This window comes from Arvicanthis niloticus, chromosome 8, assembly GCF_011762505.2.
Source record: "Arvicanthis niloticus isolate mArvNil1 chromosome 8, mArvNil1.pat.X, whole genome shotgun sequence".
NCBI classification, from domain to species: domain Eukaryota; kingdom Metazoa; phylum Chordata; class Mammalia; order Rodentia; family Muridae; genus Arvicanthis; species Arvicanthis niloticus.
This window is the reverse complement of record NC_047665.1, coordinates 81,485,942-81,510,866: the sequence shown is the minus strand read 5'-3', so window position 1 is coordinate 81,510,866 and position 24,925 is coordinate 81,485,942. Positions and strand designations below refer to the sequence as shown.

General features: G+C 50.9%; 1 protein-coding gene across 5 annotated transcripts in view; it reads left to right on the top strand.

Moving 5' to 3' along the window:
- Positions 1 to 971: 971 nt before the first annotated feature.
- Igsf9b (immunoglobulin superfamily member 9B) overlaps positions 972 to 24,925 on the top strand; it is a 58,148-nt gene continuing 34,194 nt past the window's right edge. For 3 of the 5 annotated variants that reach the window (XM_076939697.1, XM_076939699.1, XM_076939698.1), the window contains exons 1-11: positions 972 to 1,286; positions 11,440 to 11,637; positions 13,563 to 13,709; positions 18,873 to 19,024; positions 19,326 to 19,443; positions 20,646 to 20,787; positions 20,958 to 21,103; positions 23,532 to 23,674; positions 23,976 to 24,116; positions 24,203 to 24,319; positions 24,568 to 24,718. In XM_076939697.1, the coding sequence (XP_076795812.1) occupies positions 1,223 to 1,286; positions 11,440 to 11,637; positions 13,563 to 13,709; positions 18,873 to 19,024; positions 19,326 to 19,443; positions 20,646 to 20,787; positions 20,958 to 21,103; positions 23,532 to 23,674; positions 23,976 to 24,116; positions 24,203 to 24,319; positions 24,568 to 24,718 (1,519 nt within the window). In that variant the 5' untranslated portion in view covers positions 972 to 1,222. The remainder of the gene's footprint in view (positions 1,287 to 11,439; positions 11,638 to 13,562; positions 13,710 to 18,872; positions 19,025 to 19,325; positions 19,444 to 20,645; positions 20,788 to 20,957; positions 21,104 to 23,531; positions 23,675 to 23,975; positions 24,117 to 24,202; positions 24,320 to 24,567; positions 24,719 to 24,925) is intronic. The other 2 variants (XM_076939696.1, XM_034509561.2) reach the window with 1 other exon arrangement.

The following is a 24,925-nucleotide window of genomic DNA, read 5'->3' as shown; positions in this document are numbered from 1 at the left end:
ACAATTGTATTGGGGGAGGAGATGAAGAGATGCCGGAGTAGGGAGCCTGGGATATAGGAAGCTCTTCTGCAGGGATGAGAAAGACCTTTTCCCTTTCCTTGGTTTTCCACCCCACCCCCTGATCGCTTACCAACTGCACCTTGACTTTATGCTGCTGAAATGGGGTTGGGCTCTGAGTAAGGTAGGAGGGGAAGCAGTATTTGTGTGCAGGAGAAGCAGCATTTATTTAGAAAGAGGAGGAAAAAGTTTAATTGTTTTAGTAATCGTGAGCAACGATGACCAGCAGTGGGGGCGGCAGTACGTGTGCACATGTGTTCCAGAGGGGTCTGTGACTCGCCGCAGCTGAGCCAATGACTCATTCCAAATTTAGCGACTTTTAGAGGTCATTTTAGTCAACCTCCTGGCTTTGGGCTGGATGGAGCCTAACTTAATATAACGATTGGTGGAGGTAGTGTGTTCTGAGAGAAGAGTGTGCAAAGGAGTGGGAGGCATCACGTGGTCTCTTTGAACCGCTCTCCAGAAAAGGACGTTCCCTAGTTTCCCCAGGATGCTTGGGTTTCCCTATCCCTGTATCAGCGTGATCCTCCCGGGAATTGCTTTTTTTTTTTTCTTGATAGAAACCGGATGTTGGATTCTCAAGGTGGGCGGGGGTTCCATCCCATCGGACCTGTCAAGGATTATTGAGACTCCTAGGGTCCCATTAGCCAGTAAGAGAAGCTACCATTTATTTAATCAGAAACTTGCCATGCAGCCTGAGCTTAGAACAGAATAGAGCAAAGACATTACAACGCCTTTTCCCAGGCAATGCGCATGATTCTGCGGCTCTGTGCTCGCTACACTTCAACGCACCTTGAAATGGGCTCGCCTCCTTCGCCCAGCGACAGACAAAGAGTTTAGCCAATCAGTAACTAGACTTGTGGGCAATGTCCAATAAGCAGGCGGCAGGGGCGGGCCACCAGGACAGGCCCGGCTAGGCTTCACTGTGGACCTGGCTGCGCTCTGCCTCCGTTGGCAGTGCAGGTGCCGCTGCGCCGGGGCCCGGGAGGCTGCGCGCGCCGAGACGAGCGGAGCTAGGAAGGGATGGAGAGCGGGCCGCCCGGGCTACAGGAGCACCGGCAAGGGGCGTAGGCGGGCGAGAAGCAGGCACTGAGGCACGAGAAGTGTGCAGACGCAGGAGCACTTTGCGATAGGATGAGGCTCTTGGCTGGCGCGCGGTAGTACTATGATTTGGTATGTGGCCACTTTGATAGCAAGTGTGATCAGCACCCGAGGTCTTGTGGCTCAAGGTGAGTTGAAGTGCAGCATCCCTCCTCCAATCCTCCTGGCGTTCTCAGACCTTTGCTCCAGGCTCTGGCTCCTGAACCCCGGGGGCGAGGCTCCAGCTCCGGCCAGGCGCACCTCCGGGCACTGGCCCGGGTGAGGGCCGGGGAATTGCGGGTGGGAGGAACTCGGCGGGAAGGTGCAGGAGCACAAGAGCTTCGAACGCCTTGGAATCTAAGTGGACTTGGTCTACTTTGGGCCCCTTGGTCCACAACCACACGTCGAATCTGAGCTTTGGGGAAACCCGAGTGCTCTAACTCTGGCTGCTGGGGACTTTGATGGTCTTTAGGCAGGATTCCGCACGTCCCAGCCCCGCACAGCACCGCTGGATGGAGGAGCCCTTGAAGGGAGGCGCGATTAAAAGCTTGGGAGTCCCCGCATTCGCCTCTAAGGGACCCGGTTCTCCGGCCCGCGCCCTTCCTTTCTATACGTCTTGGACGCGGAGGTCTGATCCAGTTGGCAGGTGACAAGCAGAATTGACCTAGAGGCTCCGAGCAGCGTCTGCTCTTCTTGGTCCTGGCGGCCGCCGGCGCCCACCCTGGCTGCATCTGGGCCCCGGCCAGGCAAAAGTTCCTGGGGAGGCGCTGTCACCGCGCTCCAGGCTGCCTGGCCCAGCGGCCTGGGGGTGAGGGCCGCGAGGGAGGGGTCTGCTCTGCTGCGTCTCAGAGTCGAGCGGGATTTTTATTTCTGCCTTCTCTGGTTTGAGCCCAAGAAAAAGCTAGGGAGAAGCCAAGGCACGGGGTGCATACTTGAGCGCGATGGCTTTCAATTTGGAGATGGCAGAGCTCTGGGTGGCACCCGGCTCTCGGCCCTTGTATGGAAGTCAGAGCCGAGCCTGGAAGCTGCCAGGATTCTGAGCTCACGGTTTCTGCGCGTGGAACCGACCGGGCTGTGGGCAAGTTTGCAAAGCCAGGAGGAGATGGCGGTGGGAGAGGAACGGTCTGTGGGTGGAAGGCGACCGGGTGTCGAGGACCTGCGGTCTATGGAGCCTTTTAGTAGGGCTGTGCTGGAGGCGCGGGCTTCCCCGGCTTCCATGCACCTTGCCTCAGGGCGTGTGGGGGGAGTGGTTTGAGAAAGTTTCCGGATTGGAACGCGTCTCCCTCAGCTACTTGAGAGGGGGTCTGAAACGAGAGAGGGAGGGCGAAGGGAAGGACAGCTTCCGTCAAGCACTGCAATAGTAGGGATTGGTTATAAAGGTTTCCATTTGTCAGGTGGGAAAACCGAAGATAGGGTGAACCTCAGAAGCTTATGGAAAAAAGGTGGATGTTGCTGTGCCTCTCCCCTCCCCCTTCCATGCAGTCTTCCAGTGACCTTCCTCTTCTCCTCTTCCTCCTCCGCTTCCTCCTCCTCCTTTTCCTCCTCCTCCTCTCTTAGGTTTTGGTTTATTCTGCTGTGGGGCTGTCTCTGAAAGCACAAAAGGTTGTGCTAGTATCTGAATTGAAGAGACACTAGAGAGCTCTTGAACAAGCCTCCTAACTTCAGCGAGGGTATAGGCATAGGGACAGATTTTTTTTTTTTAATTCATACAGACTAAAGGAATTGGGTTTTATATTGCCAGAGTTCGCAGAAATGGCTGGACCGAAGGAGGAACTTTCAAATGTTGAAGTTGTTGATGTGAAGTTATTGCCCTTCGGTCTGGAACTTCTACTCTTCTGTCGGGAACCAGGATGACCTGATTGATTGGTCTTGGGTTCTTTTTAGTCTAAAAATGGCTCATTGAGGCAATTGCCAGACATAACTTACGATAAATGGACAGAATTCAAATCCGGCTGTCCCACGTGCTGAGCCCTGTGACTTGGACAATTTCTCAGCTTTTCTAAATGTCACTTACCTCAGTGGAAAGTGGGTTAGCTGTAGGAATTTGTAGAGGCTGAGTGTGGTGACCATTCTGTGGATGAAGTGGCTGGGTGCCTGTCGTGAGCTATGTGCTCATCAGACATCATGTTAGTATTTCAGTATCTATGGGATTCCTAGCTTCTAATCATTTCTCCGTTGGGCTATTTCAGAGGGAGCGGAGAGTTAGGAGTTTGTTGGGGGAACAGTCAGAAGATTGCTCTGAGGAAGCTAGACCCCTTCATTGGCTGACCTGTCTGTAAGAACCTCTCTTTCCTGCATCCGGAAAGTGTGGTGGGGCATTGCAGATTGCTTGGAAGTCCTTTACAAGGTCTGCAAAGCTGGAAGTATTTCTGGCTGCCAGTATGCTACAGGAGGTGCAGAGCCCCACCTATAGCTTGGGAAGGGCACCTCTGCCTGTGAGGCCAGGGCTTGGCTTGCTGGTGCTGATGAGGGGCCTTATGGATTCCAGATGTTGTGTGAGTTGGCAGAGGTGACTGCCTCTGAAGAGAAATCCTTCAACCCCAGAGACGGTGAGACGCTTCTTCTAGACTTGTCCGAAGCAGGGTCACTTCTAGTGAAAGGATCAGGCCCATCAAACTGTCAGATGCAAGTCCTGACACAGAGGTGGGCATGGATTCCTCTTTTGACTTTGGGTAGGCATCTTGGAGGTAACTGAGATCTGTGATCCAGTTGGGAGGGTAAAGAGAAGAGAAAGGCAGAGGCAGGTAGATCTCTGTTGTACAGAGAGAGTTTCAGGACAGCCATGGTTACATGGAGAAACTGAGAGAGAGAGAGAGAGAGAGAGAGAGAAAAGGGAGGGAGGGAGGGAGAGAGAGAGAGAGAGAGAGAGAGAGAGAGAGAGAGAGAGAGAGAGAGAGAGAAGGATGGGGGAGAAAAGAAGAAGGCTATTGATGTGGTAGTCTCTGTATCACAGACATCTGCCCAGCAACCTGGGGGAGTTTCCACACTCTGTGGAAATCCTGAGCAAGGTATAATTGACATTCACCTTCTGTAAGAGAGGTAACTCTCTTCCTCATTTCCAGTGCTACCTCCCCTGCCTGCCACAGAGTCTGTTGTGGACCTCTCTGGCTCCTGTGTTCCCTGGACAATTAAGGTCTGATTCAGATTCTGCTTGTGATTGGACAGTGGCCCCTGTTCTCTCTGGCTTTTATCCACGCCAGTTCGCCTTTGTAGATGGGGGGGGGGGGGGGGGAGGGCTAACCCAGGGCAGCCTCTCAGCTGGGAAGGACTTGGTGGCAGGAAGTGGGGTATGAGTGTTGGTATGAGTGTGTCTCAGGACATTTACATGGAGGCGGGGGTGTGTCTGGTAGGAGGCCCCCCTGCAAGAAGCTGGAATGGGTGTGTGTGGGAGGAGGCATGATGCTGAGTACTGGAAAGAGTCAGCTGGAAGCGGTAGGTCCATGGCCCAGTATCTGCCAGTCTCTGGAGTTGTCAGGTCCCAGGTTCAGGTGGTTTCATGTTTATATCTGAGACAAAAAGCTGGGATCTGGTTTCTCAAGGAGCAAAGGCTGCTTGGTTAGATGTCAAGAGCTGATATCCCTTCCTTTTTTTTTGCTGTGCCTGGCACTTTCCAGGGTCTAGGCTTCCTCCTCACTGTCCTCAGCAGGGCAGCCCCTCGCTCTCAGAGTTGGCCAGCTTGTACGGGTTTTGCTTTTTTTCTCCGTTCTGCTGTTCTGCTGGGTGCTCATTAGGTTTCCCTGCAGTCCTCCAGTTAGCACTGAAAGTGCGGGGGTGGGAGGTGAGGCCCAGTGAGGAAAGCACCAGGAGCAGTGAGATTTAACTGATTCTTGTCTCCATGAGAGCTGCTTCCTTCTGGAGGCTTCTCAGCTGCCCTCCCCAACCCCAACCCGGAGTGACCCCCTTCCCTCTGCTTCCAGGGATGGGTTGAGCAGTTTGTGTGCAGAGTGGATCTTGATGAGCTGTGATTGGTAAGAACTTTTGGCTTCTTAGAAGAGTGTGCATGTGTATGTGTCTGTGCATGTGTACGTATACATATGCACCCCAGGATGTGTTATGTATATCCCTATATGCATGTGTGAGTGTGCATATTTTTAAATGTGTGCACACACGTATTTATCCCTGTACGTATGTATACATGCCTCTGTAACCAGTGCTTCCACTTAGGTATATGTGTACCACGCACTTGTAAACACTTGTGTGTTTGTGTACACCTGCATGGAGCACATCAGGACAGGAGCATTTATGTACACGTTTGAGGTAGGAGCCCCTCTTTTGAATACTTTGGGATACAGCGGGACTACTCGGCAAGCTGCTTCCTCCCCAGTTCGCTGGTCTGCACCTGCATCCCCGTAGCCCAGATGTTCTTAGAGTTGAAGGCTCCAGCTCACAAAGCTGGGACGAAAGACTGCCTGAGGTTCAATAGAGAAAGCCTAAGTAACAGGGTAGAGGCCCGGCTCATGGGGAGCTGACTGCCTCTCTTGCTAGGAGGCATTAGTTGACATCAGCCTGGCACAGTCCAGGGTAGATAAAGAAAGCTCTGGGTGCCTGGGGAGATGGTAGAGGATTGGGGTTGGAGGAACAGCTTACAGTCAGGCTTCTGCCCCAGGGGCACTGCCCATGGGTGTGGTCTGGTCTGCCGGAGGCAACTGACCTATTTTTCTTAGAAATCTTCCTGCTTTCCGATTCGCTCTTGTGTGAGTAACAGGAGAGTGGTGAGTGGAGATGGGGCCTCTGCGAGGGTTTTGTAAGTTCTGTGGGGTCAGGGCTGGGACCTGCATGCCTGGCCTTCTGACAAAGAGGGGACTGATAAACTTCCTGGCCTTCTGCCTTCTTTGCTGTCCCTTTATCTTCTTCCCGGTCAAGTGGCCCCTAGATGTAGGGATGTGGCATAAAACTTGTTCATGGGCACAGACTATACCAGTGATCACTGCCCTCATCCTGGTTTGGAGCAGGGATGCCATTGCTTTACTAGTAGTAATCTCTCACTCATTCCCTGATGCCTGTCTGACCTGTGGTGCCCTCACTGGCCAGCCTTGTGGTGTACATACCAGGATGCCCTGTGTGATACACAGGCTGTGTGAGGACAGGCTTCCTTCCAGGTGGTAGGGCTAGGTTGTGGCTGGAGGGGGGGAGGTGTGGCTTCACTTTTCTGCTGAGGAGCTATGGACTGAGATTGAATTACAGACTTCCTTCCTGCCCATGGCTCCTGGGGAAAGAGCTCTTGGAAATATAATCTAGCCCAGCAAATTAAGGTCACTAATAGCACTGGCACCACTGATGCTATTGGAAGAGGTGGTGGGGAGGCAGTCCAGCCAGAGGGGTTGGAGGTGGTCACCCCAGTCCACCTAGTACCTTGCTGTTTCTAAAGCAGGAGCTTATCCAATTTTATCCCTTGGCCTCCTGGGAGGGGTGCGGAAAGGCTGTGAAGGCATTGATCAGGAGCCACAGCAAGATAGGGCTTTTCTAGAATGTGAGAGGCAGAAGGAGGATAGATAACACTGATGGCCTCAAACCCGCCCAACCTGTGTGTGCAGAGAATGGGATACCCTCATGTACTGGTCTCCTCTCCAGGCTAGAGTCTCTGTGTGCTCCTTACCTGGTGCTAGGTGGCAGGAGCCAACTTTCTGCTGTCCTCAGGTCCTCCTCTGGGTGTGTGCTTCCTATGTGGTAAGAGCCCAAGTCTACCGGCTTCCTGGAATCTCCTGGAGCCTTCTGGCCTGTCGAGGAGGAGGGATTGGGGGACTATTGGGGGCTGTGTCTTTTTTGGACTCAGCAGGGATTATTTTTAGGCTGGCAGATGGAGGTGGCGGTGGCTGTCGCTGGTATTATTAGACAACAGGCCTGTGGTTTTAGAGTCTGGTGCCCAGAGGAGGAGGAGGAAGAGGAGGCTGCCACGAGGAGCCATGGAGGCTGGTAGTCAGCTTGCGTCTTCCCTCCTCTTAGCTATGATCCAACCCAGCAGGGCTTTCAGGACCAGGTAGAGTGACCTTCACCAGAATCAGCCAGTGATATTGCATCTGATCTAGATGCTTCTAGAAGGAAGGCCTATCCTGTAATCCATCTGTGGTCTTGGGATTCGGAGTCTGGACTCTGGGAACCTATGCTGACTGTGGGTAGAAGAGACTCTGTATATGGGAGAGAGGCTTTGGTTACCTGTGTTCTGGAAGGACTCTTGACCTACTATTTGTTACGTAGGTAACTTTTGGGAAGCCATATACTGTGCCCATTTGGAAGACAGAGATAGCAGAACTGTGTCAGGGGCCACACTATAGATGTGTAGCATCATACTCCTAGTACAGACCCTGTATGTGGTGGAGCTGGGTAGTGTGTTCTACTTGCCTCCCAGCTGCAGGGAGGGTTTCTATACTTGCCTCATGTCTCTTTTCCTGCTACTTAGAAGTAGTTTTCTATCCTCAGGACCCTTCCTTCCCAGCCCTTTCCTGGCTCCAGGTTGTGACTATTGGATGTGGGGCTGTGCCAAGCCTTGGATGCTTTGTAGTTCTATGCACATAGGGTGTCTGCTGGCAGCTTTGGACTCAGCTACCCACCGGGTACCACCTGGTCCAGAGAATGGAAGATTTGTATCCTATGGGCTTCCTAAAAGGTCAGCCAACCTGTAGGGGCCTGTTCCATCCACCTGCCCTCTTACTTTCTCTTTCCTGTCAAGGTGGCATAGTGGGCTAAAGTGGGCTGGGCAGCCACTCAGGATTCAGATTTCAGCCACTCAGGATTCAGAGGCATACAAGACCCCACTCTGCCCTCTTGAAAAGTGCTGTGTGAGGCCCAGGGCATTTTCTAGTCTTTTTGATGTGCCCACCCCAAGCCAAAGCCAGTGTAAGGGAGAGATCTGTGGTCATTATTTTTAAGCATTGTCTTTCCCCTCCTCCTTCCCCTGCCTTCTAGCTACTCTCTGTGGTCCTACTGGGGTCAAATATGTCTGCCTGCCCTATGTAGGCTCAGCTCTGATTCTTAGTTCTAGGGTTCTTTGAGTTCCGATGTCTCTTTGTTATGGGAATTGCCCGAGTGACTCCCTAGTTGGGTTGGACATACAACCAGCTTGCAGGAGATACATTTGTGCCCCTTCACCCTAATTTCCTGACCGGAGTCTCTTTCACTCCTGGATGGGGGTTTGATTGCCCATGTGTTTGATTCCCAATTTCTCCTTTTCAAGCCCCCCATTAGCTAGGCTAATGACCTCCCCCCAAACACACTCATTGAGCTTTTCTGGAGAGATGTTTATTAGACATATTTTGCCTCAGAGACTATGAGGCCTACAGAGAAGTATCTGTGGGTGATAGAGTGAGGGAACATACCATGTGTGTGTGTGTGTGTGTGTGTGTGTGTGTGTATAAGAAGGGAAAGAGAAGATGACTATTTTCAGATCCAGAAACCCAGGAGAGCTTATGCTGAGTGTGGAGGCTGAGACATGGCTTCCCCCTCATCTTCCTTGTGGAGAAACCTGTCTCATTTTGTCTTGTGTGTCATCTTTGGGATGCATCCACTCTGCAGTCACTTGTCTGTGTTTGGAATGCCCTGGAGAAGAGATTCTGGGTGGGAGAGTGCTTGCCCTGCTATTTGGGGGTATGTTTCATGCTTGGGGCTCAGGGCCCAGTCCAGGGGCTGGCTGAGGCCAGGAGTGTGAACCTGAAGCCTTTCTTCCAGGGCTGGGAAGGGAAGTGTGAGGAGGCTGCCTTATTGAGATGCAGCGAGAACCAAGCAGTGCAGGTGCAAATGAGCAGCTGGCACTGTGGGGACCCATGCCAAAGGTGACCTACCTTTGGGCATTGCCCTCCAGAGCCTTGGACTTGGCAGCCTGTTGTCCAGATGTTCCTGATGTTCCTCAACTCTCTTCCTTCTGCCTAGACTCTAGGGGTAACATGCTACCTTTAGTGGGCCTCTTTGCCCACCTTCAGGTAATCTGACCCTGGGAAAAACCCCTTCTGCTTTCCCAGGCTTTTATAGTTTGTCTCCTAATCTCCCCATAGGATGTGCTGCAGATAGTTTTCACATGTGTGCACATACACACATGCACACCCCCCCACCCTCACCCCCATCCCCATCATTCTGGCTCATGGATTCTGCTGGGAACTCATTCCTCTTGGTCCAGTTCTGCTCTTTGTATGCCTGGATTCTGTAGACTTCCCCCCCCCCCCCCATGTGCCCTATGGGATGTGGAGGATGCTGGGAGGCACTCCCTGCAGCTGGGCTTTCTTCCTTTCTGGAGGGCCTGTGCTGCAAACAGCCTGTAGCCAGGTTGGGGGAGGGGAGGCTAGGAAACCTGCCTGGGCCTCTGGCAGGTGAGTGCAACACTCTGCTTTGCTCCAAAAATATTCAGTGATCTTAGCTCTTTCTCTAGAAAACAGTGATGTCACCGAGAGCCAATAGGCTTCTGCAAGGGCTTACTTCCCTCTCTGCCTCCTCCTTCCGCAAGTTGCAGAGAAGAGGGAGGGGGGTTGGGGGGAGAAGGAGACACAGGCGACACACACCGACTCCTTGGAGAGGTACAGACAAGAAACACACATGCACGTAGAAAAGCTCCCCATTTCTGACAATCAGGCAAATCCCCCTTTCCTGTCATAGGCCAGCAGAAATCCACAGGCTTTATTCACAACACACACACACACACACACACACACACAGAGAGAGAGAGAGAGAGAGAGAGAGAGAGAGAGAGACAGCTAGACAGAATCACCCATGTAGGTGGGAGTAAGAGAAAGAAACAGAGGTGGAGGCTTGACAGAGAGACATGAGGAAGGAACAGGAGAGAGAGAGAGAGAGAGAGAGAGAGAGAGAGAGAGAGAGAGAGACCACACACACACACACACACACACACACACACACTCTTACATGCCAGAAAGAGACAAAGACAGACACCTAGAGAAGGAATCAGAAAGATAAAAAAAAAACAAAAAAACAAAAAACGAGACCTAGAGAAAGGAGAGAAGCTGGTACTGAGGACACAGAAGTAGACAGTGATCAGGAAAACACACACATAGCTAGGCACACAGTTGTGAAGGGCAGACAGAGGCATGAGCTCACAAGGTCAGAGGTGAAGAGCAGAGGTGGACCCACAAAAGCTCTCTTGCTCTTCTGCAGGCATCTTTGGGTGGGAGGGCCCAACAGCCTTCGGGCTTGCAGCAGCTAGTGGAGGCTGCTGTCCTTGGTACTGCTCTGGAGAGCTGGGCTTGGAGGGTGGTAGAGGGGAAAGTGTGTAGTTAGCTTGGGGGAGTCACCGGCATCTGAAGGAAGGCAAGGGTGAGGCTGTCCTTCTCAAAGGGGGAAACGATCAAGGTCACCTTGTCATCTCCCTCTCTGATGTGAGGAGGGTGTGTATGCAGCTGTAGATGTTCTTCAGGTTCTGTTTGCTCTGATGTGTGAACAATGTCCCCAGAGATAGCCTCTTTCCTGGCTCCTCAAGCCTGCAGTTTGGATAGGGTGGAGGCCTCTCCTATCAGCCTCCCTCCCTTACCCTCTTCCCCATTTGGGTGTGCCCTTGCTAGCTCCCCGATTCTGACGTTCTCCGTGAAAGATAGGGCATTGCTCCTTCCTTTGTCACCACCATCTTTCTCCCTTTACAGTGATGTCTGTGGCTACTGTGAGAGTCTAATAGATTCAAAGCCTGGAAATTGGAGGGCTGCAGTGCCTCCTGCTCCCCTCTGCAGCAAGGCTGGCGCAGTGGGTTGGAGGAGGGGCTGGAAAGACCGCTCAGGCCCACGGGGCTTTCCCTCTGGTGTTGCCAAGCAGCCTCCTTAGCTTGTTAGGGATTCCCCGCTCCTGTATGGAGCCCTCTTGTTTAGAGCTTTAACACCAGGCTGTGCTGGGGGTGGGGCAGAGGAGGAGGCAGGCTCTGCCTTCGCCCACCAGGCTCCAGTGGGAAGTGCCCTGCTTCGGAAAGACTGCAGAATGTTCATAGGGACTACAGCTGGGCAGCATCCCAAGGGCTGAAAGCCCTTCATACCCTGTGTCTGTAGCTCCTGATGTTTCTTGGAACTGCAGGGGATACCCAAGGAGGGCAGGCCAGGCATGGTTATGTCTGCTGCTTTTTGGGTCTTTGGATGGGAAGTCTTGCTTGCAAGACTAGAGAAAATGGGACACCCCCTCCTTTCTTTTTCTCTTCTTATGTTATACAGGAAGCCTGACTGTCCTTAGGGCAGAGGGAGGTGGGTGTCCTGGGTATACTAGAGACTGTTGGGGAGGGAAGGGTAGGTTCAGAAATGGGGAGTGAGTTGGATATCAGCATAAACTGTAGGAGAAGGATCTTCTTGCCGATTCCTCACATGTCACCTTGGCTGTCCTTGTTAGGTGCCCACGGCCTGCGAGAGGAGCCGGAGTTTGTGACTGCTCGAGCCGGCGAAGGCGTGGTTCTGAGATGCGACGTAATCCACCCAGTGACAGGACAGCCTCCGCCCTATGTTGTAGAGTGGTTCAAGTTTGGGGTCCCCATCCCTATCTTCATCAAGTTTGGCTACTATCCCCCACATGTGGACCCTGAGTATGCAGGTAAGCTGTGATGGGATGAGAGCTGTCCCCCCTTTCTCTCCACCATCCCACCCCCTCAGGTTTTAGTTGTGTTCCACCTCCTTTTCAGGGCTCGGCCGCATCTGCCGAGTCCCATCTACTCTTCATTTTTCTCTGTCACTTCTGATCTTTCTCTTGACTGGGCCCATTATCTCTGTTCTTCAGGCTCTTTGCCTTTTCCCTTCTCTCTTTGCCCTCTAGTGGGTTTTTTACCATAAGTAGGAGAGGAAGTAGAAGAGGCAGACATGAAGCCTGTGTCTTCATCCTGCTGATGTACTGAGGGTCAGTTCTCCAGGGCAAGCTAGAAAGAGGCTCCCTTAGAGGAAACAAAGGGCAGAGGGGGAAGGGAGTCAGACAGCTCCACCCTTTTCTAGGTATGACAGAGCTCAGGTTGCAGGATCTGCTGTTGGTATGCCCCCACTCTCCTGGCTCTGAAGTTGGGGTATCCTATGCAGAGTCTTGTATGCATCCTCACTTCTTGCTGTCTGTGGTCTTGGCAGACATCGGATCTCACCTCCTCGCCACTATCCCCCCCCCCTCCTTTCCCTGGCCCCATTTATGTCTTGCTCTGTAATTATTCTGCCAGCGTGGTCTCCCTGTGACTCACTGCTGCCGCCCCGCCAGCCTGCCAGCGAAGAGGGCGCAGGGTGTGTGCATGTGTGTGTCTCTGAGTGTGAATGTGCACTGGAGCTGAAAGGCAGTCAGGAGATAGGCAGGACCCTGCGTTTACCTTTCTTTTTACCATGACTTCTGAAGTCTGAATTACCTTCTCTGAGAATGCATGCATTCTTTTTCCTTTCCCTCCCTCCTTCCTCCTTCCCTCCCTCCTTCTCTCCCTCCTCCCCTCCCTGCCCCCCTCTCTCCTTCTCTCCCTGTTTCTCCCTTTGGTACTGGATATGGAACTCAAAGCTTTGCACTTGCCATGCCATTGCTGTGTCTTTGAGTTCCACCCCAGTCTCTGTGCGCCGGGGTATCCCTAAATTGCCCTCTCCCAGCTTGTTACCCACAGTCCTCCTGCCTTAGCCTCTTGAGTAGCAGGGATTACAGGACCTGTATTACTGTGCCAGACCCTTTCCTGTTTGGCTCTCTTCTGAGTCTATGTCCCTCCTCCCTCCCTTTTGGCTAGGATTAACTTTGATAGTCTTTTTAGGCTGATTGGTGTCCAGAGTTTCCTACAAGGAAGGCTTGACTCTGAGGCAGAGAGGCAGAGGAAGAAGTGGTTTTGATTTGGATGAATGTGGGCTAGAGTGGAAGATGAAGCAAGAGGGGTCTCTGGGTTGCTTTGTCCACTGCAGTGTGGGCAGGACTCTGCTATTCCCTATGTGTCACAGAGGTAGCTAAAGCTAAGGAAGAACCAAACCGCCCAACCTTGCCTTGCCTGACCCTGCTAGGCTGGTCTTTGGGGGGATATGTCATCTTGGTACTAGTAGCAGGAGTGGGAGGGGCCAAATGTATGGCCCTGGCCTGTCTTAACTCTGCCTGTTCAGGGAAGCCAGATAAGGAAGTTGGGTCAGATAAGTCCTTGCACCCCAGCTGAGGACACTTCCCCAGTTTATCCTTTTCCATCTCTCTCTTCTCATCTCTGTACCCATCATGCCTTTCTTGTGCCTGGATCTCCAAAGAATGGGCATATTTTAAGGAGCAGAGGCTGTTGTCAATGCCACACACACAGCAAGCTGCCCTCGTAGGTTGGTGTAGGGCCACTTGGGGAGGGCTTGTGGCACCATGACCAAGGCAGTTTGCCTTTGCCTTTTGTCTATCGTGGGTGCTGACTGCCATTTGGTGACACTGCCATGGGAAGTGTTCTGAAGGTTATGATGTGTCCCTTTGTCTTTGGCTGGGGGAATAAGAATGCTGATAGATGTTCTCGGATGGCTTACTGGGCTCTGTCCACTGTGTTCTCCCAGGCCGGGCCAGTCTTCATGATAAAGCATCCCTGCGGCTGGAGCAGGTGCGCTCTGAGGACCAGGGTTGGTACGAGTGCAAAGTACTCATGCTGGACCAGCAGTATGACACATTCCACAACGGCAGCTGGGTTCATCTCACCATTAACGGTACGTAAATCTTTCTTGGGAATGGCCAACTAAGATGACCTCTGCGGCCTCCTCTGGAGGAAGCTCCTTTGCTGAGAGGAGCCCCAGTAAGCCCTGGTCCCATACGATCTTCGTTAGTGTCTCCTTTATACCCTTTTGCTACGTTCCTGGAATTCGTGGGTCAGTAGAGTGTGCAAAAGCAGCAGGTCCTCTGTGTGTAGGTTCCTCCGAAGAAGGCTCAATCTGCTTCCGGGAACCAGGAGGTTGGATTAGTCAGTGTTGGTGTCATTTTCTAGCCTTGGATGACTCTGTTAGCCCAGGATGTGCCTCTTCTCAGGTGGGAGTTCCTTGAATATCAGCATGAATCTTCTAGGTTGCTCACTTAGTTTCTCGTTGAGTGCGTTTATTTAGGTAATAAGTACCAAGGGTCTGTACCTTCCTAGCCCCACACCAGCTGCTAGGTAAATACTGTTGAGTAAACTCAGACCCATTTCCTGCTTGAACAGGGTTTACCAGCTAATAAAATGTGAGAATCCTGGGAAGAGGAACTGTTTTAATGGCTGTCAGTTATTTATAGCTCATGTTAAATGGATTGCGCTATGCACCGATACTTTTCAAGTGTCTGACTAGGGCAGGGAGGTCTGGTGTGAACTTGCTGAGTTCCAGTCTTGGTCTAGGCTGGGGTGTTCTGGGTCCAACAGTGTCAGTGGTTCTGAGGGTCTTCACATAGGGCGAGGCTTTAATAGCAGACATACTGAGATGTGCTGCAGCCAGTGTAAGTCTGGGGTTATAGGTACCATAGCCAGAAAAGAAGATTCACTGCTCCTACACTAGAAATTTCTCTTGAGATGGTGTTACCTGAAGAATGGTTCTGTCTCCCCTTTCCAGTAGAGTTGGGTGCGGCTCATACTGTTCTCTGGGTCTGGGATCATGTCCACAGTCTGGGGACAACAGCGTATGTTAGTTATTTTTTTCTATTTTATAGATTTATTTATTTATTATGTATACAGTGTTATGCCTGCATGTATGCCTGCAGATCAGAAAGAGGGCATCATATCTTATTATAGGTGGTCATGAACTACCATGTGGTTGCTGGGAATTGAACTCATGACCTCTGGAAGAGCAGCCAGTGTGCTTAACCTCTGAGCTATCTCTTCATCCCATAGTTTATATATATATATTTTTTTTTCTTAATATATATAATAAGTTTTATATACATATATATATTTATATTTTTTTCAGAGTTGTGAAATCAAATCCAGGTTTTTGTGCAGATCAGGCATATCCACAGCCCCAGAAAGATTATTTTATCAGAGTGTAGGCCTATAGTTCGGGACACTTTTAAAGTTGTGGCCCAAGGCCAGAGGTTGGGGCAATCACAACTACCTGCTTGTTGGTTCTACTGTTGGAGGCAAGATTTTAAATCATTTGTGGATTTCTCCAGCGCAGCTTTCGAAGGACCATTTGAGCCAGTTATTGTTTGCTCAGGGAAAACTGCTGTCACCAGGAACCAAGCAAATCATAACTTAGAAGGGACATTTGCTGCTCAGGGTGTTCCATGAGGAGCACCAAGCCAGTAGGTCCTACATCATCCCCGCCCTCTGCTTTTTCTTCTATTGCTTGAAACTGCCTTGAGGTGTGGCCTCTCTCTCACATCATCCTGATTGATAGTATCTATTCCGGGGAAACTCAGACACCAGCTATGTAGCCAAGAATCACGTGCAGGGAGATTGGGAGCTCATGTTCTACTGGCTGTTGTCTTGTTTGCATGAGTTGATTCCTTAGGCGTTTTTAATTTCTCACAGTGGAAATAGATTTTGACCAATGAAGATGTTTGGACGGCACAGGACCTGGAGATGCCAAATCAGAAGATAGGCTCATGGGGGCAGTCTCGCGGATCTCTCTGAGTTTCTTCAGAAAGAGCCCGTTTGTAGGGTGTTGCAAGGTTCCATGGACTGCCGAGTGAGACTGGAGTACTTGTTATCTGAGGGCAGTCAGATAGCAGCCACATTTTTCACAGCAGGGGGAGAAGGGGCAAGCAGATCAAAATGTATGTAGGTGGCAGGGATGGCTAGCTAGAAGGTACCAAGGACTTTGGTCCTTTAAAAGTCTTCATGAGCTGGGCAGTGGTGGCGCACGCCTTTAATCCCAGCACTTGGGAGGCAGAGGCAGGTGGATTTCTGAGTTTGAGGCCAGCCAGGTCTACAGAGTGAGTTCCAGGACAGCCAGGGCTACACAGAGAAACCCTGTCTCGAAAAACCAAACCAAACCAAACAAACAAAGTCCTCATGAATCTAACCAAAATTATCCACACAAGACATATTTCCCAATGGAAAGCCTCTCTATGATAGGTTCTGGGTGTCAGGCCGGGGATATGACCCAATCTTGGTGTTTACCTCTTCCAATCATGTCAAGAAATGATTGCCTTGTGTCTTTGGGAGTACAAAGGAAGAAAAGTATCTCTGACGACATGGCCTTGATCCAGAATTCTGTCCGGGGGCTGAGGAGCAGGGGTCGGGGTGGGGCGGGGACCTAGGCAAGAGCAGGGAATGAACTAGAGGAACCAGCAAATCTGGGAGCCCAAAGGAGGAGAGCACCTTAGTTAGAGGGTGCAGGTAGGCTGTGGACATTCGAGGGCTGGGCAGAGCACTGAGGCTGAGCAACCACCTGCTCCATGCTTGAGAATGAAGCCTTAGCAGAGAGCAGGTTGCCGTTACCCAGGAGCAGACCTGGAAGATGCAGAGCAGAGTCCTACATGAGAGACAGCTCCTACCCAGCCCTCCATTTCCACTGTTCTATAATTTCTTTCTATGTAAATATTTCCATTCTGGACAAGAAGAGGAAGTCCTTTTGTCAGTCAGAGCAGAATATATAGCACTGGGCGTTTTGTGACAGGGGAACCTTTGGAAATAGCAAGGCTAGTACAAAAATAAGTTACAACAAATCATCTCATTCTCCTCCCGTGTTTTCCTTGAAGACTGGTTGGGTGGAAAAAATTCCAATTATTCCTTTATCTCACCTAAAATACCTCCAAGGTCCAAGCCAAGTCTTGCTTTAGGTCTGGTGTGTAGAGCTTGGAGGAGAGGCCAGCTTATTTCTAACCTGCGCTATTAATTATAGGGCGCTTGCAAGAGGAATTAAGTCTGGAAATGCAGCTGGCAAGCTAACACCTAATTCAGTAAATAATTGAGAGTCAAACCATTATTTTCCTGAAAACTTGAAATTGTTCAAAGTACATTCCTGATTAGCACCTAAATAATAAAGTAATTATGTAATTAGTAATTAATTTGTCACTTCAGGACATAATTTAATTTATTATCTTTTCTTTTAAGCTTGACACCGAGGTAATAGAGGCTGTGGTTGAGTTAACTGACTCTTCGGGGGGCAGGGTGGGTGAATGTGGGCTCTGGAATGAGTATACATTCTCGGTACCTGGAGGCTGGAGTCCCAGGACATCTTTACAGAGACTTGGCAGGGCTTGTTATCACTGTGCCTAGTGCCGATCTGAACACTGGCTTTCTTGAGGATGTCTGCTTTATGTGAAGAAGTGTACTTCTTTATTTATGCTGTAGTTCCAAATGTCCTATGTACTCACCAGCTATGGGGGTTGGAGATTAGAGGCCAACGTGGCCCTACGTGGTCTTGCCTCTAAAAGGATGTATGTACTTGTATTTGTATCGGACTATAGATGTGTATGTTGTAGGCCTTCAGTCATTCGATTATTCCACTCATTACTCCATTCAAGAAATGTTTGTGGAGCATTCCTCGTCTGGGGGCTCCAGGATACTTGAGTATTCCGTGGTACTAGAGAAAGCCACCTGCTCATATGAAGCACGGAAATAGGGTCTGGACGTAAAGTTCCAGGCTGAGCGAGAGCTCTGCAAATGGATGGTGTTGAGGTTGGAAGCTCTCGCTGCAGGGCAGACACAGAAGGGCAGCATTCTTAGAATCAGCAGGAGAAAGCCTCTGGAGATGGAACCTGCGCAGGGGGAACGGGGTCCTAGTGCCCTCTGACTCTGGTAGCATGGCTACATGGAGGGGGAAGGAGCCTTTCTGAGGCTGTTCCTTGGTCTTCACATCAAAGCTCCCAGGGATGACAATGACTATACTAATGGCAGAAAAATCAGAGTTTGCTGTGGGCATTAGTCTGCATTTTTTACAAGCTCTTTCATAAACCTCATTGCATTTACTACCTACATCAGTTCCAGAGGGCAGAGGATTTAGGTAAAACCCAGGGAGTCTGAGGAACCTGCCTGAGATTATATGCCAGGCTAGTACTTGAACACATGGTCCCTTGGGCAGAGCCCAGAATAGACTATCCTGGTATTGTTGGCTTTGGTGTTGATATTCAGAGTAGCCATTTTGGAAGACTGTGGAACCAATGGTCCAAGAGGTTAAAACTGACCAGTCTCTACAAGCAACTCGGCAAAGGTAGGGAGTTTCTTAAAAACCAATTATCCAAACAGGATAGAATGTTAATCACACCTTCAGTGCTTGGGAGAGGATAACCTCTCAGGTAATCAGGGGAGAATTAAGGGTAGAAGCCTGTAGAATTCACTATTTACCTTTATCCATAGGAGCCAAAGAGAGGCAGGCAGGTGGGAGATCTTTCCCCCTCCCCCTGTAGAATGTGGTAAAAGTAAGACTATGTGTCCTTAGCCCGGGACCTGTGTTAGGCTTTGGTGAGACTGTCAGGAAATCTGCAAATGAATGGGCTTGCTGGAACTGGGATGCAGGAAGTGGGAGGCTCTGTGCAGTGTGATAATCTTGAAGGGAGGTGGAAAATTCTTCAGTCTTGTTTATGTCTTGTTCCTAGCACTGAGCGTGGCAGCTTCCCAATAGCGGGAAGCTTCATTGGGTAGGAGCTAAGTTCAGCCAGATGAGTATAGAATTCAGAGCTAGCCAGACTGAGAGAAGGTCCAAAGTTGACCAGATTGTCTCTGCAAGCAGCTCAGGCACAGAGAGCTGACTCTTTTAAGAAGCCGATAATCCAAACAGGATGGGCTATTATTCGGACTTCATTGCATGGGAGAGGATAATCAGTGGGTTCTAGGTCTCCCCATCTCTGTAATATTACCGGTAGGAGTTTCTGCACTTGTGTTACTGATCCTTTGTCCTTGCACATGGCAGAGTTCTGCACAGGTAGATGGAGTCCATGTCTCATTTTCCTGCTGTCCTTTGCAGCCCCTCCCACCTTTACAGAAACACCCCCCCAGTACATCGAGGCCAAGGAAGGCGGAAGTATCAGCATGACTTGCACTGCTTTTGGGAACCCTAAGCCCATCGTCACCTGGCTCAAGGAAGGGACCCTCCTCGGTGCTAGTGGAAAGTATCAGGTGAGTCAGCTCTTACCTGGGTGCCACAGTCACTCTTCCTCACCCTCTCTCCCTGCCCATCTCCCATGGAATGCAGCTGGCCACTGATGGTATCCATACAGGCCCAGGGAGGAGGCAGGCAACTTCATGGCCTGACTTGACTACAGACATTCCGCTGCCTCTTGTAGGGAGGCCCTTGTCCTCCCTGCCCCTCTACACGAGTCCCCGAGGCCATTTCTAGCTCCTCAGAGCTCATCTTTTCGCTTAAGAGGCATCCTGGTGAGGCCCATGGGCTGATACTGAGTTCTTTCTGTGCCCCCAGGTGAGTGACGGTAGCCTAACGGTGACATCAGTCAGTCGAGAGGACAGAGGCGCCTATACCTGTCGAGCATACAGCATCCAGGGTGAGGCTGTGCACACAACCCATCTGCTTGTTCAAGGTAGGGGGATGTTTTCAATCTCTTTATTCCTGGAACTGAGCAGGAGGCTTCCAGGCCTTTTGAGTCATGGAGAACGTTTTTCTCATGGCACAGCCTGTCCAGTTGGGGGTGGTAGAGGAGCTGGGTGGGGACTGTCTCACATGTATCACTTATTATGTCTCTCACCTTGGTCAGCTGGGAAAAAGGTATCTCATGGTGTGGCAGGAAGACCGGGACCATGCTGAGCCATTTTTGATTTCCCATTTCTACCATGTCTCCACCTTCCTCAGACAGGAAATACCTTTGGGTCATCTGTCTATCAGTGACGACATCTATTTGTAAAGATAGGACTATAAGCCAAACACCTGAATTTGTTTTTCATTTTTTTTTTTAATTTATTTTTATGTTCATTGGTGTTTTGCTTGTATGTGTGTCTATCTGTGTGAGGGTGTCAGAAGTTTCAAAATTAGAGTTACAGACAGGTCATGTGGATGCTGAGAATTGAAACCAGGTCCTCTGGAAGGGCAGTCAGTGCTCTTAATCATGGAGCCATCTCTCCAGTCCCCAAGCACTTGACATTTAAACAATATCAGGGACATTGAGTAGAGCTGGCTTCTGTTGTCAGCTCTGAGATATTGGCCTGTTCTGTCTGATGCTAGAGTGCCCTAAAAAGTGCTGGGCACTCACTGCCCAGGATGGGCAGGTTGCCAGGAAGGGCTCCTCACCCTCTGCATTCTGGAGTGGCAGGGGGAACTAAGGGCAGTTGTGTGTAGTTGGCCGAGCAACTGTAGTGATACTCTGTCCAGTGGCCTCTGCGTGCTCAGCAGGAGCTGAGGCAGATGGTGGGAGGCAGTGTACCCCTGGCCAACTAGTCCCAAGGCTTTGCCTCTTTGTTCCCCAACTTCTGCTCCTGAGTGGCCTTCTGAACCTCTGACTAAGGAATAGTACAAGGTTCTGTTTACCGCAGAGACAAGATCAGGCCTGTACCTTCTGGCCTGAGCTCTGTTGGAGAGTGTGGGTAGTAAAGGTGTATAGGTGGCTGGTCTAGGGATCATGGAGCAGTTACAGATGTGGTACAGAAGGGTGCCTGAGCCTTACAGCAGCTGGAAGCATCTCTGTAATGACTACCTGGGCTCTGCTTTCTGGACACCCCATCTTGAGCATCCCAGAGCTTCCTCTCTCTCCCAATCAGGAGAGGTGATGTTTATTCCTGTTCTCCCCAGGGCCTCCCTTCATTGTTTCCCCTCCTGAGAACATCACCGTCAACATCTCCCAGGATGCTCTGCTTACCTGCAGGGCAGAGGCGTATCCCGGCAACCTCACCTACACCTGGTACTGGCAGGATGAGAACGTCTACTTCCAGAAGTGAGCAGCACCCTGCTCCAACCCTCTCACATGGGTCCCCACAGGCCTTGAGAGAGGGGCCCTGGCAGTGCCTGGGAACCCTCTAGGGGAGGTGAAGGGACTCATTGCTACTTTGCTTGTATTTCTGCCAACATCCCTTTTCTTCTTGTCTCCTTGTCACTGTTTTGCAGTGACCTGAAACTAAGGGTGAGGATCCTGATTGATGGCACACTGATCATTTTCAGAGTGAAGCCAGAGGATGCTGGGAAGTATACCTGTGTCCCTAGCAACAGCCTGGGGCGCTCCCCCTCTGCCTCAGCATACCTGACTGTGCAGTGTGAGTAGGGGTGAGGGAAGAGGGTTCTGGGCATTCTAGTAGGTGCAGACTGTACTAACTAGATTTGAGGTTGAAGACCCAACATGTTTCTGAGGTCTAGAGGAGTGCTTGAGGGCGGAATAGGAATGGTTCTAGAGGCCACGATCAGCCTGGCCAATAGAGTCAACTGTCATCGGCAGAGGACTTCTGTGGCCTAGTCATCACTGGGTGTTAGCCAGTTTATTGATTCAAACTTAGATCAGGTTCAAGGATAAACAGACCTTAGCTCTGAACATTTATCATTCAGAATGGTGGTCCTTGTATTATAGAGTACTGGTTTATACCTGGACCTTGAGCTAGTTGCTGCTGGGCACTTTTTCCTGGGTGTCTGAGGGAGCAGGGTTAGTTTCTCTCCCCTTTGTACTCTACCTTTGCATATGTCAACACGGTGCACTGAATGGAACAGAACCTTTCTGGGAGATTTGTTTGGCTTCCATACTTAGCTCCTTCTGGCTACCTAGTCCCTCTGTTCTGGGGCTGCGAGACTTAAATGAATCAACTGTTGTTCGGCCAGACTCATAAAGGGCTTCTGTGTGAGCCCAAGAATATACCTAGTATTAATACTTGGGTGCCGTTGGTTGCTTTCCCACCCACCCTGTGACAAGCTGGGCATTGTGACAGAGTCAGATGGGATGATGGGTAATGAAGATTAATGTCTTCCTTTTGATTTATGGATGACCGTGTCACTCAGGCAACACAGGCTGCAGGTTGTTACTGTAAGGACAGACCTCCACTATTAGAATGATATGGGAGAATGGCATACACCCGAGGACATGGAGTGTCAGGGGTGAAGAATGTAGTGTGGGGATCTAAGCCAGGCTCTAAACTGAGAAGTAGAGGAGCAGTTGGTGGCCGTGGGGGTGCTCCCTGATGGCTCTACAGGTCTGAGTGTACAGGCAAAGTCCCAGTGGTGACGCTGAGTTGAGCTTGCTACGTCCTACCTCACTCCTCATGCCGCGTGCTTTCTCCTTTCTGTGGGATGACTTTGCTGGTAGAATAAAGGCCCCAGTTCTCTTGTACTCCTGACAGCTCACAAGCATTTGTAGTGTGCTGTGGTGCAAGCTCCTGACTGTTATGAGCTGGGAAGCCCAGCATACTGGGTGTATCCTCCTGGACCTGTAGGAGGAAAAGCAGGAGACTTGACATGCTCCCCCAGCACTGGATTGGAAGGGCTACAGGGAGGGGCAGCTTCACCTTGCAGGTGTGCCTCTGCTTCTGGCCTGGGTGCAGGTAGGGCCATGTGAGCTAGAAGGTGCCAGTGATGCAAGAGTGATCAAGACAACAGGGATCAGCCTTCAGAAGGATGCAGACCAACCGGGATGAAGGCTTCATCCTTGGAGCTGTGGGAACTGTTCTTTTGCAGAGATGTTTTGGTGTCTCTGGCTCTCCTCAGCACCTGCACCCACTCTTACTTGTCCCCTTTTTATACTCCCCTCTTTCCTCTTTTCAAAGAGAATCCAGGGAGTTGAGATTTATAGGTGGGTGAGACAAGGATATTTATTTCTGCTAAAGAGCAGTGTTCAGAGTATTTCCCATTCATAAACCCTTTGAAAACCTTGGGGGAATTAGAGAGAGAGAGAGAGAGAGAGAGAGAGAGAGAGAGAGAGAGAGAGAGAGAGAGAGAGAGGAAGCTACATCTAAATATATAACTCGGCTTGGTATTTATGTAAGGCTGTTCTCCGAAGAGCTCAGGATGCTTTAAAGGTACCAACCAGCTCACTCATCACAGGCTTCCTAGCTCTGGATCTTTCTTCTTTGTAGCCCTAGGAGTCCTGGGGAGAAATGAGAAGAGATGACTTAACTTTCAGCACAGGGCTACAGGGCCTCTCCCATCTGTTCTGGGGCCATGATAGATTTTAACTTTAACTGCAGAGTCAGGTGGAATACTGAGGCCAAGGGAGGCCAGACATCCAACACAAGGAATACCTACCGTTTATGGTTGGGACCACATTGTGCAGAACTGACATTGCTTTTTTGGTTTAGAATACAAAGTAGTTGGAGAAGTGTGTGGTCATTGTTGGCTTGGCAGAGCTGCGGTAAAGTCTGCAGTGAGAGCCATTTCCATATTCTGAAGACCAGGGCAGTTTAAAACATGCCTCTGAATGTCTCCAAGCATTCTTCAACATCCGAAGGTTCTTTAAAGCATAGTAAACTGGACAGATGAAAGACGTACACGGCCTACCTGAGCCTGCGTGGTGCTAGGGAGCTGGCATCATTGGTCTTACTTACCATGGTGGCCCTGGCTCCTAGCACTGTGCTGAGCATTGAGAATCTCAACTAGTAGGTATAAAGGTTCCTTTGCAAAGGAATGGGGTTTGTGCACCGGTTCACTTTTTGCCTGGATTGCTCACCTGGTTTCTCATGTTTTCCCACATGACCCCTTTCACAGACCCAGCCCGTGTCCTCAACATGCCCCCTGTAATTTATGTGCCCGTGGGAATCCATGGCTATATCCGCTGTCCTGTGGATGCAGAGCCACCTGCTACTGTGGTGAAGTGGAATAAGGATGGCCGGCCTCTGCAGGTAGAGAAGGTATGAGCGAGGTGCATGGTCGGATTCCGAGTGAGGAGCATCCTTCTGACAGTGAAGATGCTGGCTCTGGGATCTGGTTCTCTGCCAGCCCCACTCCTCCTAAAAAGCCTAGGCAAACAAAGAACAACGATCTGGCAGAAGTCTGGCTGTGCTCCATGCCCACAGGGGATACCAGCACCCGCTGAGCTGCTATTTCGTCCTATGCTTAGTCTAGCCCAGCTCAAACCCTGCCTGGAAGTGGCTGGGAGGCAGTGCCTGTGTCCTGACCACAGCTCTCTGCTCTTTCATCTATGTCTGGCAGAACTTGGGTTGGACCTTGATGGAGGATGGCTCTATTCGCATTGAAGAGGCCACAGAGGAGGCTCTTGGCACTTACACCTGTGTGCCTTACAATACCCTGGGGACCATGGGCCAGTCTGCCCCTGCACGGCTTGTCCTGAAGGTGAGTCCCCAAGACTGTGCATGGCCCCTGTGGTGGGCAGTGTTCCTGTGGACAACCTTTTATACCCGTCTCTGTGCTTCTATTAGGATCCCCCGTATTTCACGGTGCTACCTGGCTGGGAGTATAGGCAAGAGGCTGGCCGGGAGCTGCTCATCCCCTGTGCAGCTGCAGGGGACCCCTTCCCTGTCATCACCTGGAGGAAGGTACCTGGGCTTTGAAGCTCCTGCACTGTGGGGTAGGCGGGAAGAGCCATTGGTAATTCTACTTGGACCCGTGTGGACAGGCCAGATGTTAGGAGGGGAGGGAACATTAGTGGATAGTGGCGGGTGTTGGCAATGGGCTCGGGGATTGGCCCAACATCTTCATCCTCCTTAGGCTTCTGAGTGTGAGCACTTGTTCCTTAAACTGAATCCCTGCTCCCATCCTCTTCCCTACTCCTTGTTTGGCTAAGGTAGGGAAGCCCAGCAGGAGTAAGCACAACGCACTGCCCAGCGGGAGTCTCCAGTTTCGTGCCCTGAGTAAGGAGGACCACGGGGAGTGGGAATGTGTTGCCACCAATGTGGTCACAAGCGTCACTGCCAGCACCCACCTCACTGTCATCGGTATGTGGTTGAGTAGGCTGACTGGGGTAGTTTTTCTCACTCTGCTGCTGTCTTTCCTAAGTTAGACCAGGGATGGCAACTTGAAACCCCCTTGACTTCAGGAGGCTCTGGCAGGGAGGGTCAGGGTCCATGCTTGTCCTATCCTGGGGAAGTCAGACATGTGGGAACTGGAAGAAGTAGATTGAGTGACATTCATCCTGTGTGGCA